This window comes from Cuculus canorus, chromosome 5 (assembly GCF_017976375.1).
Source record: "Cuculus canorus isolate bCucCan1 chromosome 5, bCucCan1.pri, whole genome shotgun sequence".
In the NCBI taxonomy this organism is placed as follows: domain Eukaryota; kingdom Metazoa; phylum Chordata; class Aves; order Cuculiformes; family Cuculidae; genus Cuculus; species Cuculus canorus.
The window spans coordinates 9,787,489-9,801,024 of NC_071405.1; the positions used below are offsets into that span (position 1 = coordinate 9,787,489).

The 13,536-nt window shown below is 46.7% G+C and overlaps 1 protein-coding gene across 5 annotated transcripts in view; it reads right to left on the reverse strand.

Moving 5' to 3' along the window:
- The window catches only part of DAAM1 (dishevelled associated activator of morphogenesis 1), a 105,279-nt gene that overhangs the window by 45,400 nt on the left and 46,343 nt on the right, over positions 1–13,536 (reverse strand). For all 5 annotated transcript variants that reach the window (XM_054066708.1, XM_054066704.1, XM_054066706.1 and 2 more), the window contains one exon: positions 706–795. In XM_054066708.1, the coding sequence (XP_053922683.1) occupies positions 706–795 (90 nt within the window). The remainder of the gene's footprint in view (positions 1–705; positions 796–13,536) is intronic.

The following is a 13,536-nucleotide window of genomic DNA, read 5'->3' on the forward strand; positions in this document are numbered from 1 at the left end:
TGCAAGAGCAGCATTGCAAAGTGGCACGTCACGCTGGCAGCCTGGCAGACACATCAGCAACTCACATCAACCCTGTTCTATCAGCAGTATCTCTGTTCCACATGTGAACCTAAAGCACTTCATCATCTGACACATCTTCACCCTAAAAGCAAGCTCCATGTTGTCGGGCCAAAGCTCTCACAGGCTGCACCGCAGGGGCATGGCTTCCCCAACGGCACTTTCCATTTGTGTCAACCTCCAAGAAGAGCTGGTGGGAAGACAAAAATGACACCCAAGCCTGTTTCGTGGCAGCAAACTGGAAAACCAAAGGAGGGGAAGGCTTACGGGCAGGCTGTAATCAGGCTCCTAGACATCAGCAGAGAAGAGTAGGATCAGGAGAGGTGGTGACTGGAGCAGCCCCTTGTCGACATGATGCCAACCTCAGTGGCCATGGAACTCCATATGGACCCATTTGTGCCAGCAGGGACACCCGTGCGGAGTTGGGGGACACCTCCAGCCCAAAAAGGCTCAGGAGGAAGAGTTTTGGAGACTGAAGACCTCACTGTTCACTGTCCCATCCCAAGAGCCACCCCGGATGTGTTTCTGTGACACCCAAAATACCACGTAGCTTGCAAAAAGAACTGTGTCCCTCCCCAAATCTCCTCCCAGTCCTTCATGGAAGGGAATTGGTTCAGCCCCCAGCCCCAGCATGGACAGGTCCCTTACTTTTTTCTTGCTGCAGTAGATCTGCCACTTCTTCTCCGCTGGCAGCGCGAACATGGCCTCTCTGTGCTTGTCCGTGAGGTCAAGTTCATCCTGGAAAGTGGGGAAAAAAAACAAACCACAAAACATGAGTATATAAACGGGTGATGGCATAGACACAACCCCCCCCCCCCCCCCCGAGATAAGTGATGTAAATCAATGTGGGGCCGCATCACAGCACAGAGATGGCCCTGCAGCATTGCCCAATGACTATTGATTTGTCAGGGCAATGATGCTAATTCTCATCCTGTTGTTCCTGACCTCCGCCTGACTCCTGAGCTACAACCGGCTGTCGGGAGGACAGGGCTGCAAAATCTGCCTCGTTCCTCACAGACGTTGCCTTCACAGCTTGTAAAGGCAGCAAACATCTTAGAAATGACACCCATGAAGCCGGTACGGCTGCCTGCAGGACAGCCTTGCACAGAGGATTGAGAGCTCTGGATGACAGAACACATCTAAGATACGTACAGTGAAGAAAAACTCACATAGGACTTTTGTTTTTTACCACCCCAAATAACTGCTTCACAACTGAGCACTGTGAGCGGTCCTGTCCATTTCCATCACTGTTACCCTTATATCATCGAATACTGAGCTTTTTTTTTTGGCTTGTAGTTTGTTTTCCCATAACTAAAAATAGAAAGGTGCCTTTCCTAATATCTACAGCTCATAAAGAAGTTCATCCACTCCATCAAAAGAGGACCACACATTGCCTGGCAGAGATAAAGTTGTTTATTGTCTGAAACCTTTATTGGTTTATCTGATTTTATTTAAAGGACACATCCATTTTCGACTTGGAGGCTCAGTTAGCAGCATGCCCTCCACCGGGATGCCTGAGTATTATCAAAGCCTCATCGCTTCCTGGTGCTGGATGTAGGTCAGAGCTTTTATCAGAGAACCAACTAAATAAAACATTCAGGAAGGACTGGGAGGCTCATTGCTAAAGCTAACATTGATCTTACAACCATGGATGTCACTTAAAATCACCACCACTGATGACAACCCTTGTGCTGAAAGGGTGTTGGCGCAACAGTGGGAGCACTATAGATGCTGTAGAAGGTCACAGGAGAGCCCTGCCATGGCCTCCAGTCAACTCATCCCATGCAGCCAGTGGACTTAATTATGAGGATCCTCATTAAAAAACACACACTTAATTCTAATAACTAAAAAAATAAAAAAAGAAACTACATAGAAACCCATTAAGATTTCCCTGCCCGAATAATAACACTTACCCACTAAGGCTGGTAGCCCCGGGTACCCCAATCAAAGGTAAAAGCCCCATTTGGTGAAAGCTGAACAAGATGCTTGTGGGGAAAGACGCATCCCTGCATCAGCAAGCCCACAGGCCATGACAACATGCAGCTGATCTCAGTAAAGCTCATATTGCACCCAGCAGCCAAGGAAGGCAGCCTTCAGCTCTCTTGTTACCCAAAGCCAAGGGCCCCCCAGCACAACATGCAGCTATGGAGGGCTGCGGGTGGCCCTGAGTATCTCTGAGAGGCTGAAACATCCACTTCAGGTATTAATTTCATTTCCTGATGACATTATTCCTAAAACAGAAAGGTATCATGGAGCTTTTTCTGTTACGTACACATGGAGAGACTTTGCCTCTTCCTTGACTTTTACCTCCATATCAAGTGTCAGGTAAAAATACTGTGCTGTGCACAGCTGATGTTGATGGAGCTCTGGAAGCAGACTTGCAAGACACCCTTATAACAGAAATAAACATGCTGCTGTGGAACAGGCTTGGATAAAAGTGAAGACTAAGAAAGCCTGAGCTCAGTCTGAGACACCTCTCTTCCCTCTGTGTCCAGGGAGGAGAACCTGGCTATGGGACTCCTCCAGTGAGGGCTGCTTTCAAACCTCCCCATGTCTCTACAGTTTGGGAGGTCAGAAGTTAATATCCAGCAACCCATCTCCTTCTTAAGCCTTAGGCAAGTCCTATCAGCCTTCCACATCTTGTGCATGTGAAAAACAGAAAAACAGAAATTGCACTTGAGTCCCTCCTTTGTATCTTCTCAGGCTATGAGCTGGTCTCAAGCTCTGCTTCAGCCCAGTTCTGCAGGTCTAAAGGTGGCCAACAGGATGACACCTGACACAGGGAATCAGGTGAAATTCAGCCTGTTGGAAAAGTATAATGAAGGCCAACGAAGCTGGTGAAGGGGCTAGAGAACAAGTCTTTCAAGGAGTGGCTGAAGGAACTGGGGTTGTTTAGCCTGGAGAAGAGGAGGCTGAGGGGAGACCTTATTGCTCTTTGCAATAGCCTGAAAGGAGGTTGTAGCCAGGTAGGCGCTGGCCTCTTCTCCCAAGTGACAAGTGATAGCACAAAAGGAAATGTCTTCAAGTTGTGACAGGAGAGGTTTAGGCGGAATATGAGAAAAAAAAATCTTTACTGAAAGAGTGGAAGCACTGGAAGAGGCTGTCGAGAACAGTGGTGGAGTCTCGATCCCTGGAGGTGTTAAAAAAATGTGTAGATGTGGCACTTTGGGACACGGTTTAGGAAGCACAGTGGTGTTGGGCTGATGGTTGGACTGGATGATCTTAGACGTCTCTTCCAACGTTAATGATTCTATGGTTCTATACATCTAGGAGTGTGGGAGAGGATGAGGGTCTCCTCATAATTACTTACCACTGCAGTGAAGGATTGAGGGAGTACAGAAAAATGTTTCCACTGCAGCCTCATGTCCCTGCAACCTGAATTTGGGATTCAGGCATGAAAGCACCAGCCACGCACATCTGTACTTAGGCTCTTAGAAAAATATTTATTGAACTTACAAAATACCCATACCCTAAAAATACAGCTTGTGCAAACACGAAGATTTATTAACCAAGAAAAAAAAAATCTAAACTGAGCTGAAGCCTAAGTGGCAGCAAGAAGGAATAAAGCAGAAGAACATATTAGGTCCTGGTACATGACAACGTGCAAACACATCCAAAAAAGGTGCAGAAATGCTTCTGAGTTTCACACAGCGTGTTTCATTGTGGCCCCGCTCTAACATGTTCAGTCATCACAGCCCTGCATCACTCAGCAACACCTACCTAATGATATCTTGCAGGATGCTTGGGAGAGGTGTTTAAATAAATACTATGTGGCACCCAGTGAGTAGGAAACTCCTCATAATCAAACAGCTACTAACGACTTATATGGAGCTTTAACAGCAACTTAACCATGAAGAGTCAGGGCTCTTGGTCTGTTCTATGTGTGGGGGGATTCCCGCACCCACCTCAGCCCTTTGTTTACACTTACTAATGAGTACCTCAGTTTTCCTTGGTTCCAGGCAGGCTACTCATAAGATGCCCTTCAAACTCCAAAAGATGAAGAGACCACCATACAAACACAGCTCTGACAGAGCCTTTTGTAGTTGCGTGATGGAGTTGTAAAGTGGCCGAGAAACCCATATGTGCCTTCAATTAATATCATGAGCTCAATAATTAGGTGATTCTAACCGGCAATTAATTTTATAGGCCATTTGCAAGCTACGTGTTCCCGCTAGAGCATGCGATGTTGGCAGCTGTTGAAGAGTGAGGAGATAACCAGTGAGTCAGTGTACCTCACCCCTCACTTCACCCTCGCCTTTCACAGCTCTGCCCCTTCCACCTGGCTGCCTCTCACGGCAGGATCTGCCAACTTTGCTATTTTAAATATTTTCTTGGAATCAGGTCAAATGTACATAAAATAACAGCCTCATTTTGCTACCAAAAGGAAGTCTCTGCCCAGAGCGTTGTTTTTACTGGAAAGAGATACGCTCCTCTTAAATATTTATCCCATACTGTTAAACTATTCACCTTCAGATCAGGAAACATGTTTCAACATTAAATCTTCATTTGAATATGATTTAAACCCCCCTCCACCCGATTTCATTCTCAATGTGTATTTGCTGTTTCTACGAGGTAAAACAGTTCCACATGGTTTGCTTTGCTGATGGCTCTCTGCTCAAGCCAAACAAACCTTCTCTTCCCTCTTAAGCACAGAAAAAGCTCCAGTGAAGGTGATCCCGTGCCATTCTCTTAAAGCTGCCTTAGAAACACATGGCTCAGCTCAGCACTCTGTGAGCAGGATCCTATGGGCCAAATGACTTTTCATCTCTCCCTACACCTTACGCTTGGAGGCACTTGGGAGAGATGTTCCCTTGGTCCCTACCTTCCCAACTGGCAACTGGGTGATACGAGGAGCTCAGGCCACTGGAGGTCCTCTGGGCCAACCTCCTGATCAGAGAAGGGCCACCTGGAGCCATTGCCCAGGATGATGTCCAGACAGATTTAAATATCTTCAAGGAGGGAGACTCTACCATCTCTCTGGTTTGCAGTAAGGTAGTCTCCAACCACCTGCTGAAGGCAAAGCCAGATCAAGCAGAAAAAACGAGATACTGCCGCTAAAAGAAATGTCTGACCCTCTCAGCAGAGAAGGAATGAAATCCAGCACTGGGCACATGTCACAACGGCACGGTCCTTCAGTGCAAGCTCCCGTCCCTGCTGGTTCACCCATGTCACGTCACAGTGGACTTTTTAATGAGCATTGGCTGAGAGCCATGGGCTTTCACAGGGGCAATGGACTGCAGGATGCTGCAAATCTCTGACCTCAGAAACAAGCTCCAGGACAGGCTCTTGGAGCTGGATGAGCCCACATGCTGCCCACTCATGGCTGCAAGACCCCAGCACGACCACCACTGATTCTTCTCCTACAGCCCACTGGTCCCATAGGGTAACAAAAATTCTGCAAGAAGTAGCAGGGGAGCAGAGATTAAGTAAGGGATGATTCCCTTTACAGAGTTTGCAACCTCTGGAGTATCTTCAGAGGTGGTAAGAAAAAAAGATTAAAATCTTACCAGCCTAATGCACCTTTCTGAATGACAAATTGTGTAACTGTGACAGATGGAGTTGACAGAGGAAAGTAAAGATGTTATAGAATCAGAGAATTATAGAATGCTTTGGGTTGGAAGGGATCTTTACAGGTCATCTAGTTCAACCCCTTGCAGGAGCAAGGACATCTTCCACTTGATCAGTCTGCTCAAAGCCCCATCCAACCTGACTTTGAGTGTTTCCAGGGATGGGGCACCCACCACCTCCCTGGGCAACCTGTGCCACGGTTTCACCATCCTCATTGTAAAAAATTTCTTGCTTATATCCTCTTGCTTATATCCAGTCTAAACCTTCCCTTCCTTAGTTTAAAACCATTACCCCTATCCATTGTCAAAATTAAAATAAAAATTACTTAAACCTTGCAGGATTGCTCTGGGTTCATATTTACATACAGATGTGTGCACACGCGCACACAGAGAAAGACATCATAGAATGGTTTGGGTTGGAAGGGACCATGAAGGTCATCTAGTCCAACTCCTCTGCAGTGAGCAGGGACATCTTCAACTGGATTGGGTTGCTCAGAGCCCTGTCCAATCTGACCTTAAATGTTTCCAGGGATGAGGCATCTACCACCTCCCTGGGTAACCTGTGCTAGTATTTCACCACCCTCGGTGTAAAAGGTTTATTTCTAAAATCTAGTCTAAACTTCTCCTCTTTTATCACTGGATCAATACATGACTGACAAAACAAAGAGCAAATGAATTTACTTCTGATGGATAGATGGATGCACAGTTTAAAAACCTCTGTAAGGACACCAGAGAGACACAGCACAAAAAAGTAAGGTCTCCTGCACCCTCAAATAAAGCACGAGAGATTGCTTGAAAAGAAAAAAAAAAAAAGAAAGAAACAAGCATGAACTTTTTGGGCAACACTTGGCATTGACTGGTACAGCATTGGAATTAATTAAAAAATAAATAAAGAATGGCCCACTGATGCCTGTATCAGCTTCCTTTCTCAGGGGTCATATAGCTCTTTCACCCCCTTCCAGGCATTCTTCTCCAAGTTTATCGATTTGATTTATCCCAGAACGCTGCAGTGTCAAGGGAAATGGCAATCAGCATTTTTTGCCCCTGTAACTCATCTAATCTTCTGCCATGCACAGGCACTGTCCGCATGGCCGGCTGGGCAGCTGCCTTCACTCAGTTCTTCACCCAGAGGGTGGTGGAGCACTGGAACAGCTTCCCAAGGAAGCAGTCACAGAGCCAAGCTTGACAATATTCAAGAAGCATTTGGACAACGCTCTCAGACACATGGTGTTAACGTCGGGCTTGTCCTATGCAGGGACAAGAGCGGGACTCGATGATCCTTGTGGGTCCCTTCAAACTCAGGACATTCTTTCAGTCTGACCTCAGTGCCGGGGAAGGTCATGGAACAGGTAATCTTGAGTGCTATCATGAAGCACATGCAAAAGAACCGGGTGATCAGGCCCAGTCAACACGGGTTTACAAAAGGCAGATCTTGCCAAACTAACCTGATCACCTTCTATGACAAAGTGACTCGACTACTGGATGGGGGAAAGGCTGTGGATGTTGTCTTCTTGGACTTCGGTAAAGCCTTCCACACAGTTTCTCACAGCATTCTGCTTAGGAAACTGTCAGCCTCTGGCCTGGACAGGCGCACACTCTCCTGGGTTGAAAACTGTTTGGATGGCCCAAAGAGTGGTGGTAAATAGAGTTAACTCCAGCTGGAGGCCAGTTACAAGTTACAAGCCCTGGGGTTCCCCAGGGCTCAGTACTGGGTCCAGCCCTGTTCAATGTCTTTATCAATGACCTGGATGAAGGCGTTGAGTGCACCCTCAGCAAGTTTGCGGATGACACTAAGCTGGGAGGAAGCGTGGATCTGCTGGAGGGTAGGGAGGCTCTGCAAAGGGGCCTGAACGGGCTGGACCACTGGGCTGAGACCAATGGCATGAGGTTCAACAAGGCCAAATGCCGGGTCCTGCACTTGGGGCACAACAACCCTATGCAGTGCTACAGACTGGGGGAGGAGTGGCTGGAGAGCTGCCTAGAGGAGAAGGACCTGGGGGTAATGGTTGACAGCCGACTGAACATGAGCCAGCAGTGTGCCCAGGTGGCCAACAAGGCCAATGGCATCTTGGCTTGTATCAGAAACGGTGTGACCAGCAGGTGTAGGGAGGTGATTCTCCCTCTGTACTCGGCACTGGTGAGACCACAACTTGAGTACTGTGTTCATTTCTGGGCCCCTCACCACAAGAAGGATGTTGAGGCTCTGGAGCGTGTCCAGAGAAGAGCAACGAAGCTGGTGAGGGGGCTGGAGAACAAGTCTTATGAGGAGCGGCTGAGAGAGCTGGGGTTGTTTAGCCTGGAGAAGAGGAGACTGAGGGGAGACCTTATTACTCTCTACAACTGCCTGAAAGGAGGTTGTGGAGAGGAGGGAGCTGGCCTCTTCTTCCAAGTGACAGGGGACAGGACAAGGAATGGCCTGAAGCTCCGCCAGGGGAGGTTCAGGCTGGATATCAGAAAAGAATTCTTCACAGAAAGAGTCATTGGGCACTGGAACAGGCTGCCCAGGGAGGTGGTCGAGTCGCCTTCCCTGGAGGTGTTTAAGGAATGGGTGGATGAAGTGCTTAGGGACATGGTTTAACGGAGTGTTAGGAATGGTTGGACTCAATGATCCAGTGGATCCTTTCCAACCTGGTGATTCTATGATTCTATGACTGCCAGCCCTGCCCATGATCAGTACCGGCGCACAATAAGCCTCTACTTCAGAATCAACTTTACTTTGTACGCTATTTTCTTTTTAAGCTGTTTTCCTAAAGAAACAGACTTATTAATCAGTGGCTGCTACAGTGCAAACAACAACGGCCTTGAAACCACCCTGCACCCCAGGAGGAGCTCTTCTATCTGCAACATTTATTTCACAGAATCATAGAATAGTTTGGGTTGGAAGGGACCATAAAGGTCTCCTTATTTAGAAGATTACAATTCTTATGCAGATTTATCTTAGCTTTTTTTCTTTAAATAGGAAATGAAGTCTTTTATTTTTAATATTAGTAATGAAATACCTCCTCCGCAGCACACATCTTTTCAGCCGTAACACCCTGAGACCTTAAAAACAATCTCCCAGATAAACCAACCCCAGCCAATATTATCGCTGCATATTTTTAATTTATTCTTGACAACATGCAGCTGGAATTACAGAACATGAATAAAAATCAGCTATTCATATTTTTTAATGAATAAGCAGAACAGATAGAAGATTTTTATTAGTTTTGCCGTTATCATGTAATGAATTTTTTTAATAAAGGAAATTGCCCACAGCAAGGGAATTAACAGCCACAACAAAGAGTAATGTGTAAGCACTTTGAAGTGCTTACACCCAGTCAGCCTCTTCCCACATTAAATTTTTAGACTGTAAGAAGAAAAGATCCAAATCCACTCTGCTCTGCAGCTTTCAGTTATTGACCTGAACGTACTGACCAGCTGTAAATAAAATATGTATTCCTTTCCTCTTCTGCAGGAATGATTATGGCCATCAATAGGTGATTTAGCTCCTCAATAAACTCTAGGTGCAGCTGGTTCATGTTCCCACCAGTTCAAACACCTAACTAAGGCAGACAACATGTACTGCTTTAATATTATTTCACTTAATTCATTATTTTAATAGGCTAAAGGCTTTAAAGGTGTTCATCTTCCAGTACTAATGTATTTTAAATAAGAAGGATTTACTTAGGTTTCCCAATCTTTTTTTTTGTTCTAATATATATTTATAGCCATATAAATAATTTTTTTTAATTTATTGAGTTTGGCCTTCTGTGACCTTTTCACCAACATCATCTGGAAAACCTTTCTCCCATTTTAATTAAATACAGGGTATTTTTACAGCCTGAGTTATTATCTGTGCAGGTTAACCCTGAAGAGCGCTCTCCGATCTAGAAGCCCTGTAGCTGGATCACCAGTGCACATCTTTCACACAACTGTATAATACACAAATGTCCCAAATAAAAAAAATAAGATGTATTGGCCCATTATTTATTACTGCGATCAATAAAACTGATTAAATTCAAGTCAACCACAGCTGCGCATGACTGTCCTTTTGTGGGTGCACCCTGTACCATAGTAAAACACAGGCGGCAAATAAATAAGAAAAGGTTTTGGATGCGGATTCTCATATTTGTGGACCCAAAGAAGCAGATCTCTTTTCAATCTGTTTTTAGATATCACCTCTGCTTCTGGCACCCCTGAGAGCTACTGAAGCTGGAAGTCAAGGCAATGGGTCAAATGTGGCTTCAGATATCCTCTGTCAGATGGGGATGCTCGCTTAGGAAAGCTGGTGAAAGGGGCTGGAGAATAAGTCTTACAAGGAGCAGCTGAGGGAACTGGGGTTTTTAGCTTCGAGAAAAGGAGGTTGAGGGGAGACCTTATCGCTCTCTATGTAAAAGGAGGTTGTAGAGAGGTGGGTGTTGGTCTCTTCTTCCAGTTGATAGGTGATAGGACAAGACAAAACGGCCTTAAGCTGCAGCAGGAGAAGTTTAGATTGGACATTAGGAAAAATTTCTATACAGAAAGAGTTCTCAGGCACTGGCAGAAGCTGCCCAGGGAAGTGGTTGAGTTACCATCCCTGAAGGTGTTTTAAAAGGCATTTACATGATATGCTGAGGTCTATGATTTAGTAGTGGACAAGACAGAGTTGGAGTCGATTATCTCAAAGGTCTGTTCCAACCTAATGATTCTATGATTCTAAATAGCAATATTGATTTGAACACTGGCATTGACTGGAATTAAGATCACTGGGAGCTCAGGCAGGATCCTGAGCTGCAGATAAAAAGAAAGCCACCCTCAGTGGTGCTTGCAGGCCAACGAAGGCTCAGACTCTGTTGGCAACAGATACTACAAGGGTATGGACAGCCTTCACTGGTATCTGCAAAAGGATACAAGACAGGCACAGACTATTCCCAGCAAGAACACTTCCTGCTGAAGTCAGTGATAAAGCACAACCCACGTGCTCCTCAGTCCTGCTTGTAATTCCAGCAACACCACGGAACCACAGAGCAATGAGGAAGGAGAACTATCACCGCTGGAGCAGATGCCCCATAGGATGTAACGAGGCTGGTACCCACTGTGGTGACCTGGGCCAGAAACACTTCGAGCTGACACAAGCCAAAAACCTAAACGCCCTAATTAAGGTCACTGATGCGTTATAGAATGAGCTGTCCAGGCATCTCCCAGGGATGTGGCCTCCTCTTTTACGAAGTGCAAAGTGGAAAGCACTTAGCAGGTAGACTATAAAATTTTTCCACTTCAGCTGTTCTCCTGGAAACAAAGGGGTTTCTTATTTGCTCTCTGCCTTAGGCTGGGGTTCACATTGTGCTATAACACGGCTCCTTCGTAAAATTACAGGTTGGGAACAGCATGGGTTTTGGGCAAGCCCCCACATTGGTTTGTAGCTGTAACAGATATTGCAATAACACAAATATTTCAGCCGAAATATAGTGTTCCTCAGTGGATTACTTCATTCAGGTCTGTGGAACATGTGTAAGGGGAAAATCCTTATTTTCGCACTGAGTAGGTGTGTGACTTCTATATCAGATGCTTACCTATCAAAACATATGTTTAAGAGATTATCTGCGAGAGTGTAACACCACGAGGTGACGAAAATAAGCGCTGTGAGTGGCAGGCTGGGACGAGAGCATGGCAGGTCTAGGCTGTTTGCATTTAACAAGCAGAAACTGGGCAGCCCAGTAAAAGCATCTGCACGGTTCCCTGCAGAGTGAGTTTAAAAGCAGACATTAGCGAATCACTTGGTTTTCTTCCTTAAAAGCGATTCATAAGCTCAAGGGAACGTGCTCTTGGGAGACCATGGTGGGACAGGTCAGGAGCCCTGTGCTGGGTGTCTGGCCATGGAAAGACTCTGCAAGAAAGCTGTTTTGACCAGGACACAAGGGCTATTGCAATTGTATTTTTTTCTGTGTACCAACTGCATGCTTTTCTTTGCAGATATAGGGGGAAAATGGCTTTAGCCATCATTCAGTGCTACCCAAAATCCTCAAGTCCTTAATGCTGCAAAAAACAGGCAGCAGAAAGTGACAGCTGACCTGCAAGCATGAAATGCAAAGCTTAGCTTCGCAGCTGATCCCTCAGCTGTTACTTAAAAGCCGTGTTGTTTTGCAAGGCCCAAAACCTCATACTTTCTCCTTATTGGATTAGAAATTGGGGAAAAACACATTACTTAAGCTCCTAAGTAGAACTGGATATTGCTAGCAATGAGTTCCCAGCTCAGCATTGCTATTAACACATAACAGCGCTTACACCAACCGTACCACCACCTCCTCCTCCTCGCACTGAGGTTGTCCTCCACTCCCTGTTCGAGCACTATACAAAACAGCAATCATCTCGGCGTGCTGAGAGGGCGAAAAGGCACAGCTCTGCAGGGTATTAATGCATGGAGCATCTTACTGGAGCACCCCACATCATCAGTCACAGACCGATCGCCCACCATGAAGCATTTCAAAGGCGACACAGAATTAATCTCTGTGATGGGGGATGCTATCTCCTAACAGATAGTATCCAAAGAGCAGCTCTGAAGAAATGAATCAGTTGCCCCAAGTACAGCAAAACCAAATGCTGTGATAAATCTTGTAAGCTGCCAGAGGCCTTTTCTTTTGTTCCCCAGGCTCCCAAGTTTCCACTACTTCAAAAAGCAGCAGGGAGGGATGGAGCCGCCTTCTTTGTTGCGTGAGGGGAAGGCATAAACCTAGAACTGTGGAGACCATGAGTGAATATTCCCCTCCGGCAGACCCCAGTAAAGGCAGCCACTAACACGGCACAAGGTTAGGGGGCAAGGGTCTGCACCCACCCTAAGCCTGGGGAGCTGGGAACCCTGCACAGCCTCCAGCCACGCGGCTCCCAGCGTCACCTCCCCAGCTCTCCCCCAACCTGCTGGCTGCTGGGGTCTGGGCAGAAGGACCTGGTGAAGGTTACCTGCTCTGGTTTCATAGGCTAAAGTGGGCTGCTGCACAACACAGGTGGGATGCAGGACTAGATGGAGGCTGCTTGAATTTTGTTTGCATTGCTAAGGTGAAAAGTCTGAGAGGCCCCATCAGGAGCAGTAACTGGAGTTTTCTCAAAGGCTGCGTATTTGAGAGTTCAAGCCTCAATGGGCAGCAGGGGCAGCACCTCCTCTGAACTGATCCCTCCATCGGCTGGGATGTAGGCTAGGAGTGATGCGTGGGACCAGGGAGAGGTACCTCGTGCTCCAGATGTGTGCAACACCATGTCAGACCTGGCATCTCCTCCAAGCACCCAGGCGGTCCAAGGAGTTGCTGGAACATCGCTCTCATACTGCTGTGACAGTGACGCCACTGAGACCCTCCCCACCAGGAGGAGACCCAGCAAGAGGTCCTGCGTCCTGACCTGGGGCTCCCACTACCCTCTCCGGAGCAAGCTGTTTCAATCCCCCTGTGCCTCCACTCCCCCCGGCGCACATCCCACTGTGCTGATGCACACCACCACACACAGAGCATTTCATTACAAACCTCAGAGTGACAAGGAGTGTTAAGCAGATATAAAGGACATCAGTCATTTACCCATCTGGTGGAAAGTCTAGTTGCTGGCAGAAAATAGAGAGGATTGTTATGGCAAGATCTACCATATGGCACCATTATGTGGAGCTTTGCAAGTGCTTTCTCTGAGGGTGCAAGCAAGATTTTAGCCTTTGAAGAAATGCTATATTGTTAGCCTGGATACGCAGGAGCCTCTTGAAAGAAGCCGTGGCAGATGGTACAGCTTTGTTCTCTTGGTTTGCAGGCCACTCGTGCAGCCCCTGATACTCCCCCTTGCTGGGGCTGAGCAGCCCTGTGACACAGCGATCCTCCTGGTATGTCCTATGGGAGGACTGATGGATCCTAAAGTTCCTTAAATCCAATGGATGTTGCCTGGCAGACACCACACCGCAGCACGAGTGCCAGGAAGCAAATAT